We start from the raw sequence: 26,306 nt of genomic DNA, 5'->3' as shown, positions 1-26,306 counted from the left end.
ACTTTTCATCTTTGTTACTTTTTTATCAATCCTTGTTCCTTTATCTCCAGGAAAAAAGTAAAAAGAGAGTGCTGGTAAATAAATTTGTAATCCAGGTCCACAGACTAGGGCTTCCAAATGCAGAATGATTGTGTCTGAATTAAAAGCCAGTGGAAGGCTGTACAGTGCCCATACACTGAGGGAAAGAGCCTGTGGGGATGCTGCCCAAGAGATGCCCAGCATGATGAGAGCATGTCCTGACCACCAAACTCCTTCCCCCAGAGGTGAAAGCCAGCCTGGGGCTTAAGCTTTGCTGGCTTGAGGCACAAGCCCACATTCAAGCTTCCAGACAGAGTTGTGTCTTCTCAGTGCTTTCCAGGCAGCTCTGGATGATGTGATGGCAACCAGTGGCACAACAGACCACCCCAGATAGCACTAAAAACTCAGTGCTGAGCTCTGAAACACGCAGTCCATCTGCACACATATTGCTCACTGCAAGCATGCTCACAAGCATTACCTGCAGGGGGAGGAGAGGATGATGACACAGATTTGGGGTTTTTTCCCTGCTAGTACAGCATGACTGGGAATTAGTGGTCTCTGGCAGTGCCTCAGCACTCACAGGCCCTGTGCAGATTTCTCACGTGCAGCTCAGTGTGTGGAGCCTCAGAGAGGTTATCAGCAACCCTTCCCAGTTATCAGCCACCCTCCTGAACCACCTGTGACCAAAGAGATGAGCTGCTTCTTCACAGCACAGGTGCCTACAAGGAAGGGCTTTTCCAAGGCTGAGAATAATGTCCCAGCTTCCCCCTGCAGAGAACCTTATGCACAAAGCACCTTTCAAAAGCTCCTGGGATCCTTCCTTGAGTATTTAGCAATGTCTGTTGTCCATGAAGCTCCAGCATGGCAGTGAAAGGATAGTTTTGCTTAGAATCCTTTGTGGGGAGAAGATGGTCATTTATATTATTTATATATATTTGTATTGTAACTCACTTGATGTTATGTAAAATTTATTTCAGAAACACTGGTGGCCTTGTAGTCCAATGAGGCTAAAGACCACATGCAGTTGTGTGAAGCCAGTACTTGCATTTCAATATCAGCTGCTGTGCTTTTGATGTCTCCTTAAAACTGCCTTAAGTTGGTCTTGAAAGAGAAAATAATAGTGTTACAAGAAAAGGAAAAAAAAATTAATTTTCTATGTATACACTAAATTCATTAATTAAGCCTAATTGGATGTAAAAAAATCCAAGCAGAACAAACAAGCACTCTTATCACCTTAAATGCAACCATAAGCAAGTTCTGGGAATATTTGTAAATTGGAAAAACTCATGAGATAAAGAGAGTTTAATAAGTAAAATTAAAACTAACAAAATGGAAAAACAAAGCCAAGAAAAAAAGTCATGGGAAAAAACCCCAAAAATATTGCTCATGACCAGCTGACCAATGCTGACAGACAGCAAGCAAGAGCAGCCCTGGAGAGTTCCCTCCCTCACAAGCTTTTACAGCTGAGCATCATGTCATATGGTAGTCTTGGACATTCCTTTGGTCAGTTTGGATCAGCTGTCCCAGCTGTGTCCCCTCACAGCTTTTTGTGCACACTCATCCTGGTCACTGGCAAGGTAGTTGGGAAGCAGAAATGGCCTTGAATCCTGTGTCAGCACTGTTCAGCAAGGGCTAAAATGCGGGTGTGTCATCAACACTGTTTTGTTTGAAGATCCAAAAAATATTCCACATGAGCTGCTATGAAGAAAATTAACACAATCCCAGCCAAAACCAATACAATCCCTTAAGCAAAATGCAAAATGACAACTGCATCTCTAACAGCTTGGCCTCTAGAGTCCACACCAAGCCCACAGAGCCATCTATCAAACCCCGACCACACCACGTTGGGCTGGTTGTGGTGACAAACATATTGGCACCACCTTCATTGTGACTCATAGAGCATCAGGAAGAAAACTGCATTAGGACCAGAAATGCAGAGGTTTTTCTCAGTTTCCAGCTGCTGGGGATGCATGGGGGGCAAGGTGGCTCAGGAAGGAGAGAAGCTGGTGGCTGTAGTGATGCCTAGGAAAGGAGGATCTCGTAAGTAGAGCACCCAAGGAGCAAATGCTTTTCTGTGCATGCATCCTGGGGGATGCTCTGTGCATTCCCTCAGAGTGTAGGAGCCAAGCCAAGCCCTACAAGAGAAAAGGGGACAGGGGAGGAGCAAGGTAGAACATTGTGGCAAAGGGGCCAATGTCTCTGGCTGTGAGCAGGAGAGGACATGCAGCAGTGATGCTGCACCCCACCAAGGTGTCCCATACTTGTGCCCAGGCCCTGGCACAGCTCTGCCCACTGACCTGCCCCTCTGCAGTGTCTGCCTCCCTGTGCAGCACAGCTCATCCCCTCCAGCCCCAGCATAGGAGCACCAGCAGGATTTGGCCACTGAGACTGATGTGGGGTAGATTGTTTCAAGCCCTCACAGCACGGTCTCCATCCAACAGATCCCTTGGGTCTTGGTGCAGACAAGCCAGTGCACAGACACAGGGACCATCCAGTCCACTTCTGTCCTCCTCCCACTGGGACCAGCATAATCCAAATCCATCCACCTACTCAGTGGGCAAAAACACGAACTCTTCTATCTCTGAAAATAAAATCACCTACAGCTGAGCTCCCACAGAGAGATTGGAGCAGATCCCCTGCCTCCCACTGCCTTGTGCCACGTGGTACAACTTGCAGCTTATACCAAGCACATGATATTGTTAAACACCGAGATGTGCATGACACAAATATTTCTGTGATGATGTGACTACTCTGCAAAGCCATGGAGGCAGAAAGGAATGAGGAGGGGACTGTGACATGATTGGCACTCACTGCACAGCTCTGCTTCCCTGCCAGAAGCCCAGTGAGTGAAGCCCACCACAAAGGGAGAAAACACCCTTGTGAAATCCTCAGGAGAAGGGGACATAGACACATGCTGCAGCACAGCAGCCTGGTGGCTGTCACATAATACTGCTTCTTGGACAAACAGCATGTTCCATCTGATTCCCTAAAACTTTTGTCAGGAATTTCACAGCTTAGTATCAAGGTTTGGATACTCTACACTTACACCTCTGCTGGGTCCCAAGCAAGGCAGCTGGCTTCAGGGCTGAAATCAGATCCAGAACACAAAAGGGTGTTGGCAGTGCTGCTGGCAGTGCAGCTGTAACACCAGGGCTGTGCCCTGCAGAGGACAGCCACACTGCCCAGTGGGCTGGGCTGGGCTTTTTAGGAAGGCAGTGAATTAAATTCCAGTGCTGGCCATAGACAGATGCTTGCACCTCTCTGCTCTGTGTGCTGAAACTTCTACAGGGAATAGACAGCTGCAGTTCCAACCCCTTCCTTTAGCTTAGACATGGCAGTAACAGCCCCACTGAGACAAAGCCAGGCCCACAAATTTCCCCAGGGATCTACTGTGAACTACAGACCATAACCTGGAGCATATCTTTTGCTAAGCATATGCCTGCCTGCCCTGCCAGCTGTTACAAAACATCTCACCTGAAAACTTGGATAAACATATAACATAGTTTGTTTAGTATTTTTAAAAAGACACAGACAATGCAGGAATGATTGAGTAAAAAAATTACCTGTTACTGCCTAAAGATTTAAACACAGATAAGTGAGACATTCTTCCTAGCAATAAGGACAATAGAAGTCTAGAAATTATGCTTTAGTTGAAGGGTACTGAGGATTATGAATAAAACTTATTTCAGAGCTTCTGTTTAGGACTAGAATATAAAAACTTTTCTTTAAGTAACTTCTTGTAGCTACCTTTGAGGAATGTTCAATTTCTGACATTAATTTAGCTAATGCACCTATTTTTGTTATATTTATCTTTGGATCTGAAGGAAATTCACTATTACAGTAAGTCTTAAAAAAGGGCAGAATCATGTCAGTATTTGTCATTATTTTTGATAGCTTATGATATATGTTCAGCACTCCAATCATTCTGCTCAGTACTATCATATTGATTAGTAAATGAATAGTTCAGTGAATATGTGGTTGGAAAATCTAATTTCTGAATTTGGTTTCTAAGCAATCATCTCTTTCTGGTTTTTTGGCATGTCCCTCTGTAGTGGCCCAGGCACTGGACATATTCCAGTTGCAAACTGCTTTTCATTGACAGCTGTGCTGCTTTTTAGACAGCATTTTGTGGTTCCAGAATTTAATGTTCCCAACTGTGGCAGCTATACAAAAGATGCTGCAGAGAACTGCAAATTCACTCCAAGCTGGGCTGGACCTAACTACAAAAGATGACATCTCCAACAAGTTTTAGTTGGCTTAAAAAGAAGTCTCAGTCCTGTGCTCCTCTGTCCTTGTGATTTGGATCCAAGTTCACTTACCTTTTCTCTTCCCAGCAGCTCTCCTGCAGGCTACAGCTGCACTGTAATGAGGAGACAGGCAAAGGAGTCAGGGGGGTAAGTCCTGAATATAGGATGGGCAGCATTGAAGCTAGGAAAACTGCAGAAGACAGAAAGCAGTGAAGACACATGCAAAGAGAACAAGGGAATAATCTACATAGGGGGTTCAGTAGCCTGCAGAATGAAAAAAATAAAAGCAAACTGGTAATATGAACTCTGCTTAGAGCTTCTAACATAGCCAAATACTCTTCCACTAAGAGTTCTTGAAGTACACCTGGAGCTCATATGACAGGATGGTTTCACCAGAGATTTCCTGCAACACCAAAAATGAGAAGCAAGCTCCAGAGTCAGTGTGGGAACATGTCCATCCCATGTGCACCTGAGCATGATCTGCCTCCCAGGCAGGCTCTGGTTGCACTCTCCTTTCTCAGAAGAGCCCAAGTGCTGAAAATGAAACTGTTTCTGAGGCAGTGGAGGGGAAATGTCCACGTATTGGCACTGCACATCTGCAAGAGCAAGCAAAACACTGTGAGAGGCGCTGCAGCAGGGCCATGTTACTTCATGTTACAGTCCCTGAATGAGGAGAGACAGATCTGGATATTTTTCTGTCAACAGACACTCACAAAGATCAATTTATCAATTTGACCCTTAATGAAAGAGGCATCTAAGACAAAGGTAACATCAGTTTCTAGACATGAACCATCCATCTTCTTTATCTCTGGAGAAAAAAACCCAAGCAGCTTGCTTAGAGTTTGCACCAGGGTGTGCACAGAGGTGCTGCCAAAGGCTCTGCAGTTTCAGATGTGTAGATGTGGCACTTGAAGCTGGTCTAGTGCTGGACTTGGACTTGCTGTGTAATCAGTTGGATTCGATGATCTTAAGGTCTTTTCCAATCTATTCTATGATTCTATGATATTGGTGATAAATGTCCTGGAAATGCCCATGCCATAAGCCAGTTGCTTCCCTAAGTACTTAAGCAAGACCTAGTCTTGCTTAAGTAAGCCAAGGACAGTTTTGCAATTCATGTTAGAGAGGTTATTTGACACTAGGACCTTGTGCAGATAATGTCCTGTATTGAGGAAACACTTCAGTAATTACAGATGGAGCTATTAAATTTGTGCATGTGTTCTTCTCTGAGCACAGTCCTCATGCTCTTAAGGTCTCTAATTGCTCCATTATTCAGAGATACAAAGCATAGTTCTCAAAGTTTAAGTAGAGGTTATAAACAGCAGTAACTAAATAAATTTTGTTACTGTGATTTCCAAACAAAACTAAGAGGAGTTTCAGAATGTAAGAGTTACAGTCAATGTTATGACACTGACATAACAGGGAAAGCTGTGTATTTTTATTTCTATGTGGTCACAGCTTCACGTGGCAGATTTCATAAGAAATTAAGAAAACCATGTTGTTCAGTGCTCCCTCTATGCCCCTTTCCAGTGTTCCAGTTCAGAAAAAAATGGAAAAAAACCTTATTTTTTATGCTAGAAAAATGCAAAAATTGCATCTACAGAATGGCATGATCTGAAGACAATCAGACTGCCAAACTTCATCGCACCAAAAATATTCAAAAGCATGGAGAAAATAAGATTTTCATAAAACCATGGTGCTGCATTTAGTCACAAGCAAGGAAATCCCTGTAAGAAACTGAAAATCCTTTCTATATTTAGCATCAGCTTAATAGGATAATGTGGCTACAGTTTAGTATTCTTCAGATTGATGGAGTTTTGCATTGTTTCACTAAAAAGACCAGGCTTCTTCAAGAAGTCTGATCTTGCTACTTTTGCAAATAAGCTGTCTTAAGGTCAAGGAGAACAACTTCCACTTTCCTCTTTAGTAGTTCATTGTCTTATGCAAGTCTAATACTGCTCTGAGGAGGCCAACACAGAATTTTCTGCTTTTCGTGTTTTAAAAAGGTGCCCATACCATTCTCTAAAACAAAGAGTTGTTAAGCTACAGTCATCTCTTACAGCTTCAGTATTTTCCAGGGACTATCTCCTTCTGCATAGTACGATTCATGTTTACAATTCTATAAGAATCCAAATTACTACGTTTGAAAAAGACCTCTAAGATCATCGAGTCCAATTACTAACCCAGCACTGCCTTGTTCACCATATCCACCAGTGCCACATCTACATCTACATCTTTCAAATACCTCCAGGGATGGTGATCCCACCCCTTCCCTGGGAAGTCAGTTCTAATTCCTATTTAAAATTGTACTCTCTGACTTGCTCTAGTATCTTATCTCAAAATCCCATTTGAGGAGAAAACTGAGAGCTTCATGTGATAGGAAAATGTAGCAATGCTCTAACCAGATGCAGAACATAAAAGGAACACATCCTAAAAGTTTCAGAATAGCCTAGTTGTGCCCTGGGTTTAAACTGATCTCCAGTCTTCCACCTGCAAATAATACAGGAGATGTTAAATGAAATGCATAACATTTTTGTGCCAAATTTTCAAAAAGTGTCCACCTCCAACTTCATTTTTTTAAAATATGCTAGAATATTGCCATCTGCGAATGTGAAGCTGTGAAAGCATGAATCTGAAATCTGTCAGCTGTTCATCAACATGCTGGTAATAAAAAAATGCAAGTGACAGAAGGTTGGGTTTTGGGGAGGAGGTTGCAGAGAGTGAGGGAATGGTGCCTATTTTGCCAGAAGGCAATGAGATGCTGCACCTAGACCAAACTCGGGATGCTTCTGCAGGCTGTGCTGCAGAGCCAGGAGCCTGGCTGGAGAGCATCCCAGCCTTCCCATGGAGACAGCATGTAAAAGATCCCTGTCTCTGGGGCTAGAAATCAGGCACCCCTGCAATTCCAACATGTCCCAGGGATATTCACTGAAGTAGGAGAGAAATGCTCGTAATGGCACACCAGCTAGGTACCCAACACCCAGCACTAACAGCTCAGTATTTGCCCTCAAGTCAACTCTTGGCTCTTAAACCCCACCACTGTTTTCTCTTGGGAAATTAAATAAATAAAGTTCATTTCCAAGAGGAAGACAATGTATTATAAAAATATTAATAATTCTGATAAATTTGACCTGGTAGAAACCTTTCTGCTTTTCTGTAATTTCTTCTGACTCAGTATTCTAAGGCTCTATTATGGAATTGTTCAAGCCATTGCTTGTAATACAGCATATTAATAAATTAATTTTCTTTTTCTAATAGCAGTTTTCCATTCCAATTTCCTTTATCTGACTTCTGCAATTTTTTTAGATTATAAAATTCTCTCTTTCATATAGTTAATTCATTCATGACTTTTAAAATTCATATTTCACATAACTATGCAGGCAAGTTTGGTCACATTACATTGATCCCTCTCTCCTGTAGTTTTCAGTTACCCATCTGAAGAGATTCCTTAAATTTCCCTCTCTTTTAGAAGTTTTAATTCAATCCAGACCTTTTGTAAGAGAACTTTTATGAATATCAGTTTTTTCACACATGAGAAAGCCCCCTTATTATACAGGATTATATTAATTATTATTAGCTGCATGCTTCTTAGCAATTCTGGCACCAATTTGCAGTACACACCTATAAAAACTCATAATGCAATGTCTCAAAATTTGCTGGAACAACATTTTTTGAGTGCTGAACGATAACTGCCTTCAAAGTCCAAACAACCCATAATCTGCTCATCTCCAAAATATATCACAGCTTTTGATCTCTGCACAAACCCTGCTGTTGTATTAGCTCATCTTTCAAAAGGATGCTCATTTTTGATATCTTGACTTCACAGTTTTAAAAGGCAAATGAATAACAGCTTCTCCTAAATTGTTTTAGCAGATGCATTGCTTGTAAATTCACAGCTGTTTTCTGGTTTTGACATCTAACTCTTAAGTAATACTTAAACAAGGATTGAATAAGTTTTTAGACTCCTAAGTCAAGCCTAGAGATGGCCACAAGCACCCTTTGGTGAGTATTTGATCCCCAGAATACCCACACAGAATCTTCCTGCTTGCACCAAAACTCCTCTCTCCTGGTGCAATTTTGCTTCCCATCATTCATCTACTTTCCTTTAAAAGATGGCCAAAACCAGAAGTGAATGAGAATGTGCAGCCCAATCTTAACATTGTATCTGAGACACTGCAGTACCCTGAAAAGTGAGGTTTAGGTTCAAAGCCACCCTCAGCGTGCGAAAATTAAACCTCAGTGTCCCACCTCTTGTAAAAATACCCTTTCACCCTTTCTGGGCCCAGAAACAGGTGAGGAGCGGGAGGGGGCTGGTGGTGAAGCCACCTTTTTCCTCTTAGAATAGTCAGAGTTGGATTGTAGTTTCAAAACACATCAACAGTTACCAGACTCACCATAAGCTTGTCCTCCAGGTGTGTTTTAAAAGAAAGCATTTAAACATGGGCTTGGTTCTCTAGCAGAAAAATAATACCGAGTCCAGGATATTCTGGACTCAAAGTCCAGCGTTGGCGGAGATCCATCCAGGCTCCTTACCATCCAGACAGTAGAAGATGTCAGACACCATCTGGGTATCAGTGTTTTCTACAGTCTTGACCAACAAAATGCACTCCCTTGTCTGCATCCCATCTGGGGATGATCACTGTCCTTGTGTAGCACTGAGGAAAGCCAGGCTCCTCTCTCTAGGTCTTGGGGCAGACATTGCCCTGGGTGACTGGGGCTGGCTGTGAGCCTTGTGCTGCCTGACCACTACACCCCTTCTTCCCTTGGGTACTGCTCACAATCACAGCACAGGCAACTCTTAACCCTTGGGCAAACAGCACAGTGAGCTTTCCTGACATATTATAACACATTTTCTAAAATTGAACACCTGTTTTCTGATCCTGTTTTCTGGAACTTTTCTTACATTACAGCGCATATGCCAAAACAGTGTGTTACAACCTCTCAGATCATTTGTAAAACTGTACTAGCTACCTCACTGCTCTCAGACAATCTGCTTGTGTATTTGGGGATTTCTGGTTGCCACAAATACAGTATATTAGAAGCTTTAAGCAACTATTTATCACCTCCTTTTTTTAGGTTTGACTTCACACCAGGATGCAACAAAACTCCCATCAGACTTAAAATACCCAGCCTGACAGAAACTTCCACATGAGGCACAGGGTCATTAACAAGCTGATAAATTTTCAATTGTTGCAGAAGCCAGCTTATGTTAGCTTTTGAATCAGCTCCTCAGGCATTCCAGGAGGCTGGTTGGAGAACTGGGATGGCCACTAGCAGACAAGGGACCGATACAGCTAAAGAAAGCTCATGAGCCAGTTCAGAAGATATGTTCCAAGTTCCTCCCCAGGTCTTTTGCCTTTTATTCTCCAATTCAGGTATTACATTTCCACTGGTTTCCACCAGGATTGTGCATGCACCTTGACATGTTCACAGAAGTTCCACGATACAGAGTTTCACAACTGGGACAGGTCCCTACAATTGGGACACCAGGGTGACAAAACAGATTCTGGAGAATTTCCCACTGAATAGGATGGAGAGAACATAATTATCACATCGTAGCACTACAATGTCTCATAAACATAGAATAGACTAGATCCATTTACCACAAAAATCACAGAAAATAACTTATCAAAGAATATATATATTTTATGTAAAATATACATTTGTAGAATATAATTTTAATACAATTTTATACTTATTGATGTTGGGTTTGCAACACTTTGAATTAAAAAAAAAAAATAACCACAAAATATTCTTGCTGCCAGAATTTTATTTCTGATAATACTTATAGTTTGAGGTAACAATGAAAGAAGACTGTGTGCTGTGAACAAAGTCAGTGATGTTTGTCTGCAGTCACAATTTTGTTATCAAAGTGAAAAGTAAACTTAGGACTTGGCATGTACACTACAATTCATAACAATTTAGGTCATGGCAAACTGAGAAAGCAAGGACTTATGCAAACCTATTCTGTTCAAATTTGTGACTTTTGCAATATATGCCATTAGTATGACAGAAGTCAAGACAGATGTAGTTTACATCACTATCATTATTAAGCGTGTGTCTTTGTATGATCCACAGCACAGCTTACTGCAGGAACCAGGAATAATAAACACAGGGGTGGGGGTCTTTGCATGGAACCTTAGCAATGATGACATGAATTCAGCTTTCCTTGATATAGATAAAAACTGATTTTCCATGCACACACGTTTTATTTACACTGGCTCATCAACAGTGACTAGTCACCCCTTCCTCTGGCAGCAGTAATTACGAGCGGTCTTTCATCTTCTTTAACAAGCTCTGCTTCGCACGCAAAGTCTCAGTGACCTCCTCAAGGTGTGAGTCGTTTATCAGGGCCCATTCAGCAGCAGCAGTCTCTTTCCAGTACAGTCCTTGGTATGGCTAAATTCCATTGTCCCTTTTTCAGCAGTCAAAAATCCATGATAAATTCTGTACAACACTGTAGTTAATATAACAGCAGCACCAGATATTATATTAATTCATTTGCTAAAAGCTGTTTGCAATTATCTCTCTATTGACAATATTTTACCAAAAGTAAATCAATGTACATCTCTAAATATCAGAAATGTATACTTTGATAACTACATTATTGTACAAGAATTCTGACATGCAGGTCATGCTATTGGGCTTGGCTATATACAGAAGAACATGTTACATGGTCAACAATAAATTTAATTTCTTTTCCTAACAAAAAAGTAAAACATGACAGTCAGGTATTATTCAACAATTTCAAGGATCACTTAAGATTTCAGTCATTATGGTCTTCTAAAACTCTACAGTTTAAGGGTAATTTTTCCTCACCAGCCCAGAACCTCAAATTTGCCATTGCATTTGTCCTGTTGCATAAACAGAGGTTAGTATTGAATGAAAAAGCCACTAGAGGAGATACAGTTTCAAAATTGTAATGAATGCTGGTTGCTGGGAGGAAGATTGATGCAATAGGCAACCGATCAGTGCTGAAAAGTCGCTCAAAAAACCTTAGGAGTGCACACGAGTTAGTCTAGATGATACTAACTGCACTTGAAAAATATGTATATTTCTATCTATACATGGATGTATAGTCCATATGAAAAAAAGAGAAAAGGAGAAAAAAGTGTTCTCAGTTCAACTTAAAAGAGGGGGGCATTTTAACAGAATCTCTGTGCTTTATGGAGACAGATGGAGAATACAAGGAGACAGGTTGCAAAACAGACAGACAAACAACACATAGGACAAAGCACCTCAAAAAACATTGACTGAAGAAATTTTTGAAGCCCACTAGCCAGAGGTATGAGGCTGGTCAAAAACCCGACTTGAGAACTAGTACCCTCTTACAACGGTAAAAAAAGCCCCCAATAATTGTTTCAATTTTACTTGGTACTCAGCTTCTGAAAATGTTGAAGAACCCTGGAGTAGAGAAAATACTACAGTACCAAGCAGCACTTGCTAGCTTAAAATTGCAAGTCTGGATGGCGTTTACCTTTCTTGCATGTTTTGTGCCTTCCCCAAGCCATTAAGAAAGAGATCTGGCTTCTGCTTGCGTGTAACCAGTAATGACAACCTCTTTGCAGTTATCTGTGTGCAAACAACCGGAGACATTCAGAACTCTGATACAGCAATCCAGTACCGAAATAAGTTAATCACAAAATAAAGTCGTTTATAAACAAGTAGATAGTTAAAAAATAAAGGAAAAGGTTAAACACAGAAAAACAATCCCACATGCAGACCAGTTTATCAGTGCTTTCATTTCAGCAGGATGGTAACAATGTGAGAACACACATCCAGAGCCCTCTGTGGTCTCCACGATCCGCAACACTGCTTGTCAGGTGATGGAGACAGGATGGTCCATGCAAATGAGCAGACCCTTCAGAGCAGACATCTTCAGAATGGATTAGAGTCACAAGAAATGGAGGTTCAATGGAGTGACTGATAATTACTTGGAAGCACATTATTTTAAGTAAATCTCCCTGAAAATATACTTATTTATTGAATATATGGACAACAGCATCCACTAACTGTCCTTTTATTGCCACAGGAAAGTAGGACAATATAGTAGATAAAAGGAGAAATGCTACCTGAAGTAATCTTTAAAAGCCAAGACAAAAATCTCCAGGTACCCAAGTGGCTTTTCTTACTACTGACAGTTGTATCATGCAGGAGTTAGACCATATTTGTGGAGCCTATGCTTAATGCTACATTTATTTCCAATATGTGGTAAACAGTATTTGATTTAATGCTATGTAGCCGATTGACGCCATCTGGTTTACAAGATGGAAGGGATGGGAGACCGAGAGCGCCTTAGAGGACAAGGTGAGCTGTAGGGTGATGTTACTGGAGACAGTCGCAGAGCATTGCCTGTCAAGCCAGCTATGTTGTTTAGGCTTCGGGATTTTTCATAGCCTTGTATGAGAAAATGCACAGACATCAGTTGAATTCAGCCAAAAAAGAGACAAAGACAAACAGTACAATGTAATGTAATCCAAGGAGCTATCAGGGACTCAGAGGGAATCTGCCTGCAAAAGAACTCAGTGCTGAGACACATTACTACCAAAAGATACTAATAAATAAAATTATTTACAAATTAATGCATCCACTTTTTCCCCAAAAAAATTAAACAGACCACCACACAAGAGGTCTGACCTGCTCTTCCACATCCCATCTTGCACTTAGTATCACAGGCTTCAGCAGGGTTGCACACAGAGCAAGATAAGGGATCCCACCAGGGTGACTGAGCTATCTGGCTAAGCATAATCAAAAACCCATTAAGACAGACTACAGAAACTGTCAGAATTACATAATCTCTGCTACATTCAATTCCTAATATAGTACAATTTTTTCTTTAAAATAAATAAACCAGAAACCAGATAAATTTTATACAGTATGTGTAAATCAGTTTTGCAGAGGACCGAATGATAATATAAGAAGCTTTATCTTCAAAAATATTAACCCTTAGGCTTTGCTTCTAATTTTGAAGTCTAATAAGACAGCAGAGCTTGACGTATTTGTAATGGCAAACTTAAAACATTGAATTTGTGCTTCTTTTCCAGATGATTTGAACAAAATCAACGGTATTAATTCATATAAGCAAGTAGTAAATTATTAATCATTAAATGAGGCAACCACATAATGCTTCACAATTTGAAGGGAACATTGCACTTGCAGATATTGCTGTTCACATACACTGTGAGCTCTAGCTACCTACTTTTTGCTACTGTGGATTGTTTTCACTTCGTAGAGGCTATGCTGTAAACCAACGAAAAAGCATTGCTTTCACTGCATCACTATCTTCATATTCAAGTATTTTCAGCAGCTGCTGAATAACCCCATTTGTTAGGAAACAGATCTGCTTGTCAGCCTGAAGATATCAGCAAGGAAATACAACAAAGGTTGAGCCAGCCAGGACATTGCTCCTGAAGTACATGGATACATGCTTCAGTGCAAGCATGAGAAGTCTCACTGATTTCAGTGGTATTACTTATTTCTTTGAAGACAAGTATGCATTTAAGCATTTGTCAGGTTAAAATATTCAGGTTTAAATTGCTTATAGGGAAATAATGAGACTTTTTTCCCAGAAACCTTAAAATACCAATGACAGTAAAGTTAACACCACATGGAATGACAGCAAACTTTTTTTTTTCTTTCTCATTGAAACAGTTACTAGCTCAAATTCCAGGTCTCTAGGTAACAGACAGTTAATGGCATCTTTAGGAAAAATCTATCTTAGGCTCTCCCCTGACAACAATTAACATATTTCTTACCCTGAAATCTGCATACTGTAAAACTATACTTAAAGCAAATGTATAACCTCATGTCTGTTAAAACATTGTGCAATGTTCCCTCCAGATGGCAAGGGCAGGCTAGACTGTGATACTACACAGAATTCTGATACATTTCTGAAACAGCCTCCAGTTTCTGAGTTTCTATCAGTATTTACACAGACTAGAAAGAATTATGTTTGGAAAGGGAATTAAAGAGAAGCACAATGCTAGTGTATATATTTAAACTCCCTGTAAACATAAAGCTTATTAAAAAAATCAAAAGAATCAGGTAGCTTTTTCACATAAAAACTAGGAAAGTGGTTTTTAAGATTATTCTCTTGCTACTCTTCCAATGATAAAAGGAAAGAACTGAGAGAGGAAGATGGTAATGATTATAAAGAAAGTAGAAACTCCTAAAAAATGAAAACCAGATACACAAGATGAATAGTGAGAGATGCTTGATCCAAAATCAGTACTTTTCAGGTATTTTAATGGATCAGGTCTGAATCAGTATCATCTTGGAGATGGAGATGCAAAAAGCTCAGAATAAATTATAACTGAACAACCAAGAATCAACCAAGGAACAAACCAAACAAGAAGAATGTACCAAAAGAAGGAAAGAAGGAAAGGAAATAAAATGTGAAAGTACTAGACTTGATGTGTGAATGACATTCAAGCATTCAAACCTATTTGTATATTATTTGAAGATATTTTCTGCTTATGGGCTAGCTTCCCCACTCTGTATAAAATACACTCCAAAGCCAGTGACTAAAACATTTCAGCCTCAACTAAGATTATCATCAGAGCCAGGCAAAGAGCATATTTCTCATCAAAAAACTACCCATTCTGAACTCAAGCCCCAGTTTTCTAGTAAAAACTACAAAACCTAAAAAAATAACCAAAAAAATTTATTTTAAATCTAGATTTACAAATCAAAATGTTCCAGGATAAAATAGGTTTTACTGTTATATAAATACATCTTTAGTAGCTGATGGGTAACTTCTTTTATTATTTCTGATCTGCTCTAGTCATGGTTACCACCATAACTTGCTGAGTGGAGTCAAAAAGCTGATCATGCAAGATGCTATGGTACTCTACCTTATCCAGGTGTTCTTGACCTCCTCAAAGACTCTTAGCATTAGAGATATTTTAAATAACCCTAGTTGTTGAGAAGACAGTGAAATATACGCTCAGTGAAAAATGTAGTAAATTCATGCAAAAACATGCTTGCAATGATTTTTCATTTAAGCTCAACATTATATACAGGAGTACATAAAATGCCCGAGCATTGAGTCACACTCTGCAAATGCCATACACGTGGAACTGGTTGCATATCTGCCTTCACAGGTTTAACCAACTGAGCTTCTGCTTTGAAGTGCAAAAAGAGCATTGGCAGAACAACCAAAGAGAATTCCTTTAGATATATGGCTGACTATGTTTGCTATGCACCAAGCAAGTTTGGGAAAAATAAAAAAAAAAGCCAGAAAAATCTCGGGCAAAAATGTTTGTCCAGTGCCACACGGCTACTTCAGAAGAACTCTGAGGTGAGCAGCTACACTTCAGCACTCAGGAATGCAAAATCTGTCTGAACGATCCAAGATCAGAGGAATATAATTTGCCAAGAAACAAAAGCAGTTCCTATCTTAGGAAATGGGAAGATTACCACTGGCATGCTGATCTTAGGGCTCTGTCCTGATGTTGGGTTTGCAGCCACAGCCAGATGTGGCCTGCTGGGGTAGAAACAATCAGTCACGTGGGAGACACAAGCACAAAACAGTTTTGCAACCTCCACCTGGGCACTCCCATCCTACTAAGCAGAAGGTAATCAGATTTGAAGAGGCTAAATAACTAGAAAGGCATTTTTAACACCTTGAAAGGTTAAGCATTGTTTTACTACATAGCTGAATTATGGATGGGGTAGACAGTAATATTTTAGTATCAGTGGTTGGTATTGCCAAGGGAAAAAATAGTTTTTGGCATTATCAGCTCAAAATTTTGTTTGAAAGAAATCTAACTAGCATCTCAGGATATGATTTTTGTGTTCAGAAATGTTGCTTACTTCTGACATGTCAACCTTTAAAGTGTATTCAGCTGTAAATTTTATAAAGAGCAGACTACAGTTATAATATGATTAATTTGTCTTTTAGAATGACAAGTTATATTGAGTGATGAGTGGTTGAATGAGCAAGGTCTGAATTGCAGGCTTTTCCACTAGAGATTACAGGCAAATGAAGACACAAGTGAAATGAGTGTCCAACATCAAGCACATTTTTTGAAGACTAAAGGGGATGAGTGTTTCTAAAAGGAAAAGAATGACTAGGAGTAAAGAAAAAAAGGTACATTGTGAGTACAGTCTTTCCTCTTAGAGCATTGTGCACATCATTTACTCTAAGATTGTTTTCCACAAGCACATTGCTGAGTAACCTTTTATGATCTAATGAAAGAAGTCCATACCTTTCCTGATCCCTCCATCAGTAGCACACGTGTAATCACCTGTTGTCAGTAGGAAACATGTTCCCCCTCTTCTGTTTTTGTCTCTTGTACTAGAACGTCTGATGGGAGGGAGCCTTTCACCAGGTGAGAGTGGCTGCTCACTTCCTGCACTGTCTTCACCTGATAACACTGGTTAAAGCACCATGCCCATTTACAGACAATAATGAATGAGGAAATGAGACATCACAAAGAGCTTACGCTGAATGCCAGATATTCCCATCACTCAAAAAGTAGATATAAAGTAAATCATTAGAAGAAAACAAGATTGCAATTCATCATTAATCAGTACAAAATGGCAAAAGATATACGTTTTGTTCAAGAATAAATGATCTTTTGACTTTCCTGTTCTTCTTCTAAAATTTGAATAAAATTAGATTAAACTAACATGAACTAAGAAATAATCAAACCAAGGCTCAGTTATTCACCTACTCTGGACTGTAATTTGTCAGAATACAGTCAGCCTTGGATATTTCAAATACTTATTTACTATTTTGGCTATCATTTTTGCTAAACAAGAGGTCATGTTAGGCATTTTTGTTTAGAATATATAGTTTAATGTTTTAAAGACAAGCCCTCACCCAGAAGGACTATATTTTCAATATTTGGCACTATACACTGTTTATTAACACACTTAGCTTTCATTTCCATATTTATTACACTTGCACTGCTTGTCATCATAAGTACCCAACATTAAATGCTGTCTTGGTCTCTGTACTTTATTTTGTCAAATGGCAAAACCTGTACCTCTCCTGATTTGTCACTCCCAAAGGACTCTCTTTTAAAATTATCTACCATTTCAAATTCAGGCCACACTTCAGGAAAAAAAATCTCTTCTCAGTACAGCACATAACTTCAGCTTTACCTTTGCATGTAAACCTGCACATGGTTTTTTTTCTGAACTGGGAATGCAAAGGGCAGAATTCAGCCTTGAAGTTTTGCACATAATTCATAGTGACTCTAATAACATTCTCTACCAGAAATAAAGCTACAGTGCATGATGTGAGTGGTGGCACTACTGAAAAGGAAGATAACACTTTAAAATGGCTCCTTCTTGCATGTCTGCTTTCTCTCTAACTTCAAGGATTATAACCCCTTGTAAACAAAGCTGTAGACACAAAAAAAAGTGTCTCTTAATGAGAGACACAGTGATCACACTGAGCTGTCTCCATTAGAATACCTTCAGTAGGACCTGATGGCATGAAAAAGCTGTTATCAGCTTCACAATTTAAAGATGCTACCTCAAAGGTTATCAGTCAAAGCACTGAAAAACTAACCATATTTTACTGTCAGTCTGAGTATTTTCAAGCGTTTCCACCTTTTATATACATTTAGGATGTTCAAAAAACTGTGTTAATTTGTGAACAGTAACTCGGAGAGTGAAACCGAGCTTCTTTGAACAGAAATGCTCTTCAGTAACAGAGCAACAGACAGAAGAAGGATATTGTTCAGAGATGGATTTTCCGGACTCTTCTTTTTAAAATCTATATTTCAATTACTGAATTACACCAGTCATGAGTGGTTTTGCTCTTATTATGCTTTAGCAGCTTTACAGCTGGAATCTCATGACTGGTATGTGAGCTTTTAAACAGATTGTATATGGCTTAAGAATAAATACACTTAAGAAACAAAAAAAATATTCTTGCTGCTAAACTATTTAATTATACTGAGAGATAAAATTTAGTTTTTAATTGCAACAGATTTGGAACATGGAGCAGTGGCTTGGAGGGACTGAGGCTGTCATTTGATAGGCAATTTCACTGAGTAAAGCAAAAAATACTCCTTATTCATCATTTGGAACTCTAACAAATGAGGTAATAGAAATCACAAAAATCAACTGTAATAGCGATGATGGTGCTAAGGGCTGTCATTTTCTTTTTCTTGACAAGATTAACATCAGCTATGCTAGTATAATTTAATGAATAGTAAATATCATGCAATGTTTCATCTAACACAGATGAAGGAGATTCTTTTAGCCAGGGAAGCAGAATGCCAAATGGAAAGAAAACTAGAAAGAAAATTTCTTCCTATTTCCTTTGAGTGCTGGGCTTTGGATGTAAAGCACCTGCTCCTTTTAAATGACTGCTTCTTTGTAGGATCTTGCTTAACAGGCCACGATGTGGCACAGGCAAAGCTGACACAAGAGACAGACACTGAGGCAAAACACCATGGAGTCCAACAGGGTGGGACACGGTGGCTGCTCAAATAGTCACAGTCATGCAGAAAAACAAGAAACATCCATACAACGCAACAAACAACAGGCAAAAGAAAAGGTTGATATCATCAGCAGGAAAGCATTCTCAACAGAGCAAGCAAAACTGTATAGACCAGCTACATAGAGGTTTGGGAACATCACTATACCTATTTTTGTCCTCTATGAGACTGACACACGCAAATGTTGGAGGGGAGAAGGGTGGGAGCTACATCTTCTCCTGGCAGAAAGACTGGCTGCTTTCTGACCCCTACCAAACATACTGGTCTATAAAGTGTTTTCAGAGGACATGCATTTCCAGTGGGGTCCTACCTGATGATCTGTTGTGTTCCATCAGCTGGTTGTCCTTGCCCAGGCAGATGTCACCCTGCGTGCTATTGCAGGCCATGTTCAAGTCAGTCTTGCAGAAGGTGGGTGAGCTGGCTTGAGGAGCAGGAGGGATGTGCTTCTTTCGCTTCCTTGGCAATTTCTGCTTTGCCATGGCCAGGGAGTAGTACATCCCAAAATTGTTAACTATCACAGGCACGGGCATGGCTATGGTGAGCACTCCCGCCAGGGCACACAGGGCTCCCACCAGCATGCCTGACCAAGTCCGTGGATACATGTCACCATATCCCAAGGTGGTCATGGTGACTACAGCCCACCAGAAGCCGATGGGGATGTTTTTGAACTGTGTGTGTTCACTCGCTGACGGGTCATTAGGCTGGGCTCCCACCCGCTCTGCGTAGTAGATCATAGTGGCAAATATCAAAACACCAAGTGCCAGGAATATTATCAGCAGCAGAAATTCATTGGTGCTGGCTCGCAGAGTGTGGCCCAGCACCCTGAGGCCCACAAAGTGCCGGGTGAGCTTGAAAATCCGGAGGATCCTGACGAACCTTACCACCCTGAGGAAACCAAGCACGTCCTTAGCAGCTTTGGAGGAGAGCCCACTCAGGCCCACTTCTAGGTAAAAGGGCAGGATGGCCACAAAGTCAATGATATTCAAGAGGTTTTTGATGAATTCAAGTTTGTTGGGAGAAAAAATAACACGTACTAAAAATTCAAATGTAAACCATACCACGCAGACTCCTTCCACGTATGTCAGTGCAGGATCTGTCTCAATCTCATACTGTAACACAGCTTCTGTCCCGTTGATGACCTGCTCAGTTTTGTTTATAATAGTGTTGAAAGCCTCATGTGTTTCCAGGCAGAAGGTTGTGATTGAAACTAAGATGAAGAATAAAGAGGCAAAAGCGATGAACTGAAACACAAAGAGATAAAAGAGACATCAGAACCACACAGGTCTTCACATTAATACAAATGATGTCTGTGTTTATAGTAAAACTTTTACTCATTCTTCCCCAAATGGCTGACAAATTCATACACATAAAAATTTCCATCTAGGCCAGACAAGAGCAGCAGACAGCTCTCACATGCAGGTCAGGAGTCCAGAAGCAGGAAAAGCCTTGGCAATGGATTTTGTCAATCGTGACAAAATGCAACTCATTAGGAAAGCGGCAACAATTTCTTTAATCTGTACTAAATTGTCTGAATTTGATTCAGTTGTCACGATTCCTTTCAAGCAGTCCCCATACACACCAACCACAGCAGTATTTACACATGTCCCGCTCTCACACAGTGGAACATGTGGGCTGACCCTAAAGTCTTGAGATTATGGCTCAGAACTCACACATCTTGAAGAGCACGTCACAGGGATCTAGGAGCAGATCCAAATTCTGGGTTTCCTTTATATTTTCATTTATTTACAAATGCAGGATATTTACTGATGGAAAATGCCTTCTGTGTTACAGGTAGAGTTGGTTGCATAGCCTATTATGTTTGTAGTCATCCATCACTGACCCTCTCAGGCAGCCCTAAAAGTAACCCTTGCAGACCCTCACACACTGTGGTGGCTGAGCTTTGTCCCATTCTTAGGATCCACGACCCTGCTAATCAGGTTACAAATTCAGGGCAATCCAAACAAAAAGAAAAATACAAATTCATTTCTAGTAGAGGCATGTGAATTGATAAAATGCAGGTAAATAACCTGGAAACAGCCATCACAAAAGATTATTTAGGACTTAAAAAGCACAGACTGCCTGATCTTCAACTCAGCCATCACAGTCAAACATCGAATAACAGAGAATATTCAAGACAGGATCTCAAAAATTAACACTGAGCCAAACAGCTAGAGCAGGAGATAGATTTTCTTACACTGAGGAATATAAACCAAATGAAAAGGTGTTTTGAATCAGCTGCTCCTTTGCCACAATAGTCAACTTCTTTTCAATGACATTACAACCAGTTTAGCTAGCATTCAGCAGCACTGGTGTGGTATATAAATAACAACAGTTTTGATTTTGAATTTGCACCTTAAAAAACGTTTTATAGCCAATATTATTCTGGGGATAAAAGCCTTCTGGAGACATGAAGATTTTTGAAAGTGTTAGGGGCCCAAGCAGGCAAAAAGATGCCAAAACAGGTTAAAAATATCTAGTACCTAGTTACCACACTGAAATCTTGAATGTCATTGGAAAAATCTAGTTGCAAGGCAGACAAAATAACAGCCATAAGCAGGAATGCCTCTGTTCTGCCACTTTAATCCAAGACACAGCATTGTGGCAAAACTGATTTTGTGTACTTCAGATATCAATGACTGAATTTAGTATTAGCATTCATATTCAGTGCTATGTGCCACAGGAACTCATTTAGGCTTGCACAATACTGAATGCTGGTATTTTTCTTACACAGAACACTTGTTAGACAATAAAATATTGCCTCCACAACCTGTAAATAGAATTCCTTTTATTCTGGAAACAAGCTTAAATTTGCAGTGCAGGTCTGGCAAATTTATTACATTCAGATTCATGAGATGGATCTATGAAAAATCCCATATAACTACCTATATCAGATATTTGCAGTTTATTTATGGCTTCCTTTCCCCAGTCAAGGAAACAAAAGTTATTACACCATGCCCTACAATTGCAAACACTCTAAATCTGTTACCTTTCAAAAAGTACTGAGTCAGAGACTGAACTGAACACTTATCATCCAGTCTGGACTTCTAGCCACAAGCTAAGCAAACAATCTTACACTGTCTGATTTTTACTGAACAGGCTTTTCTGCCTTTGCCTTAACTACAAATTTGCTGCATGCTCATAGCTCACAGCACCTGACACCAACATACACAAAAAAGCCTCAGTCTTGTGTGAGACAATTTGTGAGAGTCAGCAAATACAACCAGATTTATAAAACCTAAGTTTTATAAGAATTAATCTCAGCAGATCTTTGCAAAACTTCTCCACAAGAGAGACAGAGAATGTATCAGACTCTAAGCCACTGGTGGGCTAAGAATGACCCTTGGGTGTGTCCTAGAGCATCCTCCAGGATCCTTCTACACAGTCAAGCATGGAAAAAGCAAATCTTTGGAGGCTGAGTCACTGAAGCTAAGTCAGCACTCTAGTTGTAATTTGGGAGGGAACTTTTGACAGATAAAATACTGGGCAACCTCTTCAACAGCAACACTGGTGATTTCAGACAACTGTGAAAATTTTTTTGTCTGAAAATAAAGGAAAACTACATTCAGCCTAACCAAAGTAAAATTTACCAATTAAATAATCTACCAACAACTGAGATATGACAAGGATTAACTGTGCATTCAACAGCACAGTGAACCCAACAGTACATAAATAACTGTTTTCTGGACTGTATTTCAGAGTCCATTCAGGTTCAGAAACCTTCAAAAAAATGCCAAATACCACGAGAGTAACTACAAGTAGAACTGCCTGACAAGCTATTTATTACTGTTTTGCTTAACATTGACACTGCATTGACATTGCACTTGGCAAGGCAGATTGGAATTTTTAGCTGTGGACCTACACTCAGTGTTTTATTATCCCTGCAGGAAAAAGACATTCAGTAATGCCCAAAATCTATCCTAAAGACAGTCATGTTCCAGAGGTTAGAACAAAGACAAGAAAACACTATCAATCTGGTGACAGATTTCTTGGTAAGCCTGCAATAAGCATTGATAGAAATGTAAAACAATAAGCTGTACACATTTTTCCATGCATATGCATACCATCACTGATTTTGAGCCAAGAGACACATTCCTTTTATCTCTCAATGCATTTGGTTTTAAACTGCCTGCTCCTTGGATGAGGACAGAGCTTGCATAGCACCTAGCAAGATGAAGCCTCATACACAAGAGACCTACACTGTTATTGCAATAATTAGAGGATTCAGAGAACATGCAAGAAGCAAATGCAAGGACCAATGCAAGCTGGAACATTTTATCAGTCAAGCAAAAAATGCTTAGGGATTAATCTTATATTAACAAAGATGCTTTGTTTGTTAGTATTATGTTACCTATCAGGCAATGTGTTGAAAAGCTTTTCATACACAGCTGCAATGATAGAAACTAAATGAAGTCATGTACTATCCCCATTTTATGCTTTCCTTCTCCTTCATCCTAAATCCAGCTTCTCTAAAGTAATTAGCCCCTAAAAATACATCCATTTTTGTCATGTGGGCAAGCACCACATTTCAGAAAAAGCCAGTACAGATTTGAACTCACAGATTCTCTGGTGGATGTGCCCAACCAAGTTCTATTCCTCAGTCCTGCAATAGTTCCTCAGTCACAATAGCCAGGGTAGCACACACAACTTTCTGCTTTTTTTCCTTTTTACTTTTATGAAGCACAAAAATCTAAAAGGAGTTAGCCTGATCATTATTTCAGAAAGGTTACAGCAAGAGACAATTTCTGTTTGACTCATTAGCAGCCTTTCACTGTGAGAAGTTCTGAAAACTTTGGTTTTGACTAGTTGCAAGACAAGTTCAGCCTTGGTATAGAGCAAAACATCTTATTCACCTCCTTTTTTAAACCAAAGATTGCAGCCCTAACACATTTTTTGAGAGTCTTCAAAAAAAAGCTGAAGAAAACATTTCAAATAATATCCATGTAATCATGATCTTTTCCTCGTTTCTTAAAAAGGGGTTGTCTCTTTTTTAAGTAATTGCTTCTCGTTTGCTTCAATGGATGTGATAAAATTAACTTTCTTCATTTAGGTTTTCTTTTTTCCTCCTGAAGGAACCATCTTTCTAAGTGACAGAATGGTTGTAAGCACACTCTGCGGCCACCATTTGAAATTCAAATTGACACAAATTGAATTAATAAAAAGTTCAGTCCATTTCTGCCAGAAGAGAGCTGTTAAAAGTTACAAAAATGTTCAGTATGTAATACACAGCATGTAGAGCATTCCTCATTAAGCAGTTAAAGCTCTCAGGAGGCTGCTGATTCCCTCTGCTCACAGTTTGAAGGCAGTGTGCACCCAATTTTGTTCTTGTGTGTCAGCATCACACGTTCAGACAGTAGAGATTCCACCTCCCAGCTTGTCTAGTTGACATGATCACCAGCCAAGCTCTGTTGCTAAGTTCTACTAACATTCACAGTAAGTGGATTAATCATATATTCCTCAATTTTCAATGAAGCACATAAATCTAGAGTGTGAGGTGCCTCCAGATAACTTGTTAGAAGTCATAAAGAAAACTTTATGATTCTTACTTTGAAATCAGTGTTTCATGGGGGACTGAGTAGCTCAGAGTTTAAAGCAATTTCAAAATTGACAACCAATTCTAGAACACCAAATTGAGCAGTCTGTGGATTAGCAGAACTTTTATGAGTCCAAAGTCATGTTTTACTTTGCACATGGTTCCTTAAGTGCCTAGAAAAATTAAGGTCACTAAAAATTGTGGCTGTAAACGACCTGACAACAGCCTTAGCTCATAGGCCATGTCTGGATTTCCCAGTAGGAAAAGGCACAAGGTCAGAGGATGCTGTGGCTCACATCTGACCCACAAATATATGCTTCTTTTTCAAGCAAACCCAGACACGGGACTGGTCATTGTCCTGGGATGGAGCCAGGGCCTTGCTGAGCCATTCTAAGGCTCAACAGCTTAGACAGAGTCCAAACAAAGCAACCGCGGAGCTGGAAATTAACCCTCGCATTCAGGTGTATTATACATATTCAAAAAATCAGACTGACTCTAGTCCATATTTAAAATAAGTTTTTTTCTGTCCATCCCATGCCCTTAAATAGGCAATTATTTCTACACAATTCTTTAGTGTTCTAAAATGGACAGGTCATAGTCAGTGAAGAGGTTAATGCACAGCGAAGTGTTAATAGCCACAGTCATCCTAACTTCTTGCTTCATATTTAAGTTTAGAATAAAATCTCTCACCATATTTCAGCGTTTTCTCAAAAAAATAAATCCCAAAAAATATATTTCCAAAAAAAATATATATGTATCTTGTCTGGATACAACTTGTTCTGGGGTTGGATCTCAACAACTCCTCTTTCAACTCCCCTCACTGTGTAATGTATATTTTGTATCATGAGCACTTAACAGCAGCTTTTAAGAATCATTTAGTTTGAGTTACATTCCAGGACACAGAAGGTTTGCCCTTGACATACTTGACAATGGAAAAAAAAATGACTGAATATTTAATAAGCCCTTGAAAATACAACACTTAATATTCTCTAATGCAGGTACAGAATTGCCTTTAAAGAACTTAGATCAAAATGTTGCTTTAAATAAATTTATTCACAGGCACATAATGAGATTTAATACATGTGTGAACTTAAAACGATTTTTAAAAATCACTATTCCTCCCCACCACACTCACAGACTAAAAATACAACTATAAAGCATCCAAGAAAAGAGACTGTGATGATTTTTTTCTAAAGAAACTAACTCTGATGGCTTGCTCACTATAATAACCAAAATCCTACTTTCATTAAAAAAAGTAAGAGATTACTGAACAACTTATATTTTCTGACCAAAACAAGAGTAGAGGAGTTTCCACTCATGGGTTCTTTGCTTTCCCAGATCATTCATGTTAACCAGAACACTCAAAACTGGGTAAATTCTGTTGGACAACAGAAAAATTAAATGGAAAGCAGTATTTTTTTGTAGTACCATACTCATTTTGATAAATTAAAAAAAAAGTCCAATCTTTGGAGATTTAAAAATTATTCCCAGTGATGTCTATTCACATCTGTTAGTTTAAGCCTCATCTTTTCATATTTCAGAATATAAAACAAATTATTTGAAAAAAATAATCCAGTTTCTTCATCATACTAACCCTCTGACCACAAAAAGTAAGCTGATCTATGCATTACATGCACCCACTCTCACTGACTGCAAGAAGTTAGTCATATATATGCATTACAAAATTTTATTTTACAGATTTTCTTCACATGTATTTTAAGACTCATAGAGCTATTTCTTAGGCTAAAGCAGTTGATAGTTGTTATACCAAAATTATATACTCCCATCATAAACATAATAAGCTGATTTTTTTTTTTTTTTTTTTTTGTGTCTCTCAAGGTTCAGGAAAGAAAAGTATTTTTTCTATAAATCTTCCATAAATTTTTCCTGTCATATTTTCCAGAAGCCTTTTTTATTCTTTCAGGAATTCAAACAGTTTCTGAAATCCCCCTAGCACTGCAGGGGGACTGAATAAGACCCAGACAAACAGGGAACAGAGCCAAAATCACATACTGTTTCTAATCAGTCCTATCTAACTTGCAATGCTGGGTTTTT

The 26,306-nt window shown here is 39.4% G+C and overlaps 1 protein-coding gene across 10 annotated transcripts in view; it reads right to left on the bottom strand.

The window, feature by feature from the left end:
* Positions 1-9,587: 9,587 nt before the first annotated feature.
* Positions 9,588-26,306, bottom strand: part of KCNC2 (potassium voltage-gated channel subfamily C member 2) — a 101,528-nt gene continuing 84,809 nt past the window's right edge. For 3 of the 10 annotated variants that reach the window (XM_077178819.1, XM_077178817.1, XM_077178818.1), the window contains exons 3-5: positions 19,032-19,962; positions 16,472-16,639; positions 9,588-12,659 (exon numbers count right to left, since the gene is read on the bottom strand). In XM_077178819.1, coding sequence (XP_077034934.1) covers positions 12,523-12,659; positions 16,472-16,639; positions 19,032-19,962 — 1,236 coding nt within the window. In that variant the 3' untranslated portion in view covers positions 9,588-12,522. Of the gene's footprint in view, positions 12,660-16,471; positions 16,640-17,271; positions 18,705-19,031; positions 19,963-26,306 lie in introns of those variants that run through there. The other 7 variants (XM_054632044.2, XR_013182408.1, XM_077178822.1 and 4 more) reach the window with 7 other exon arrangements.

The sequence above is a fragment of the Agelaius phoeniceus genome, chromosome 5 (genome assembly GCF_051311805.1).
Source record: "Agelaius phoeniceus isolate bAgePho1 chromosome 5, bAgePho1.hap1, whole genome shotgun sequence".
NCBI classification, from domain to species: domain Eukaryota; kingdom Metazoa; phylum Chordata; class Aves; order Passeriformes; family Icteridae; genus Agelaius; species Agelaius phoeniceus.
This window is presented reverse-complemented; position numbering and strand designations above follow the sequence as displayed.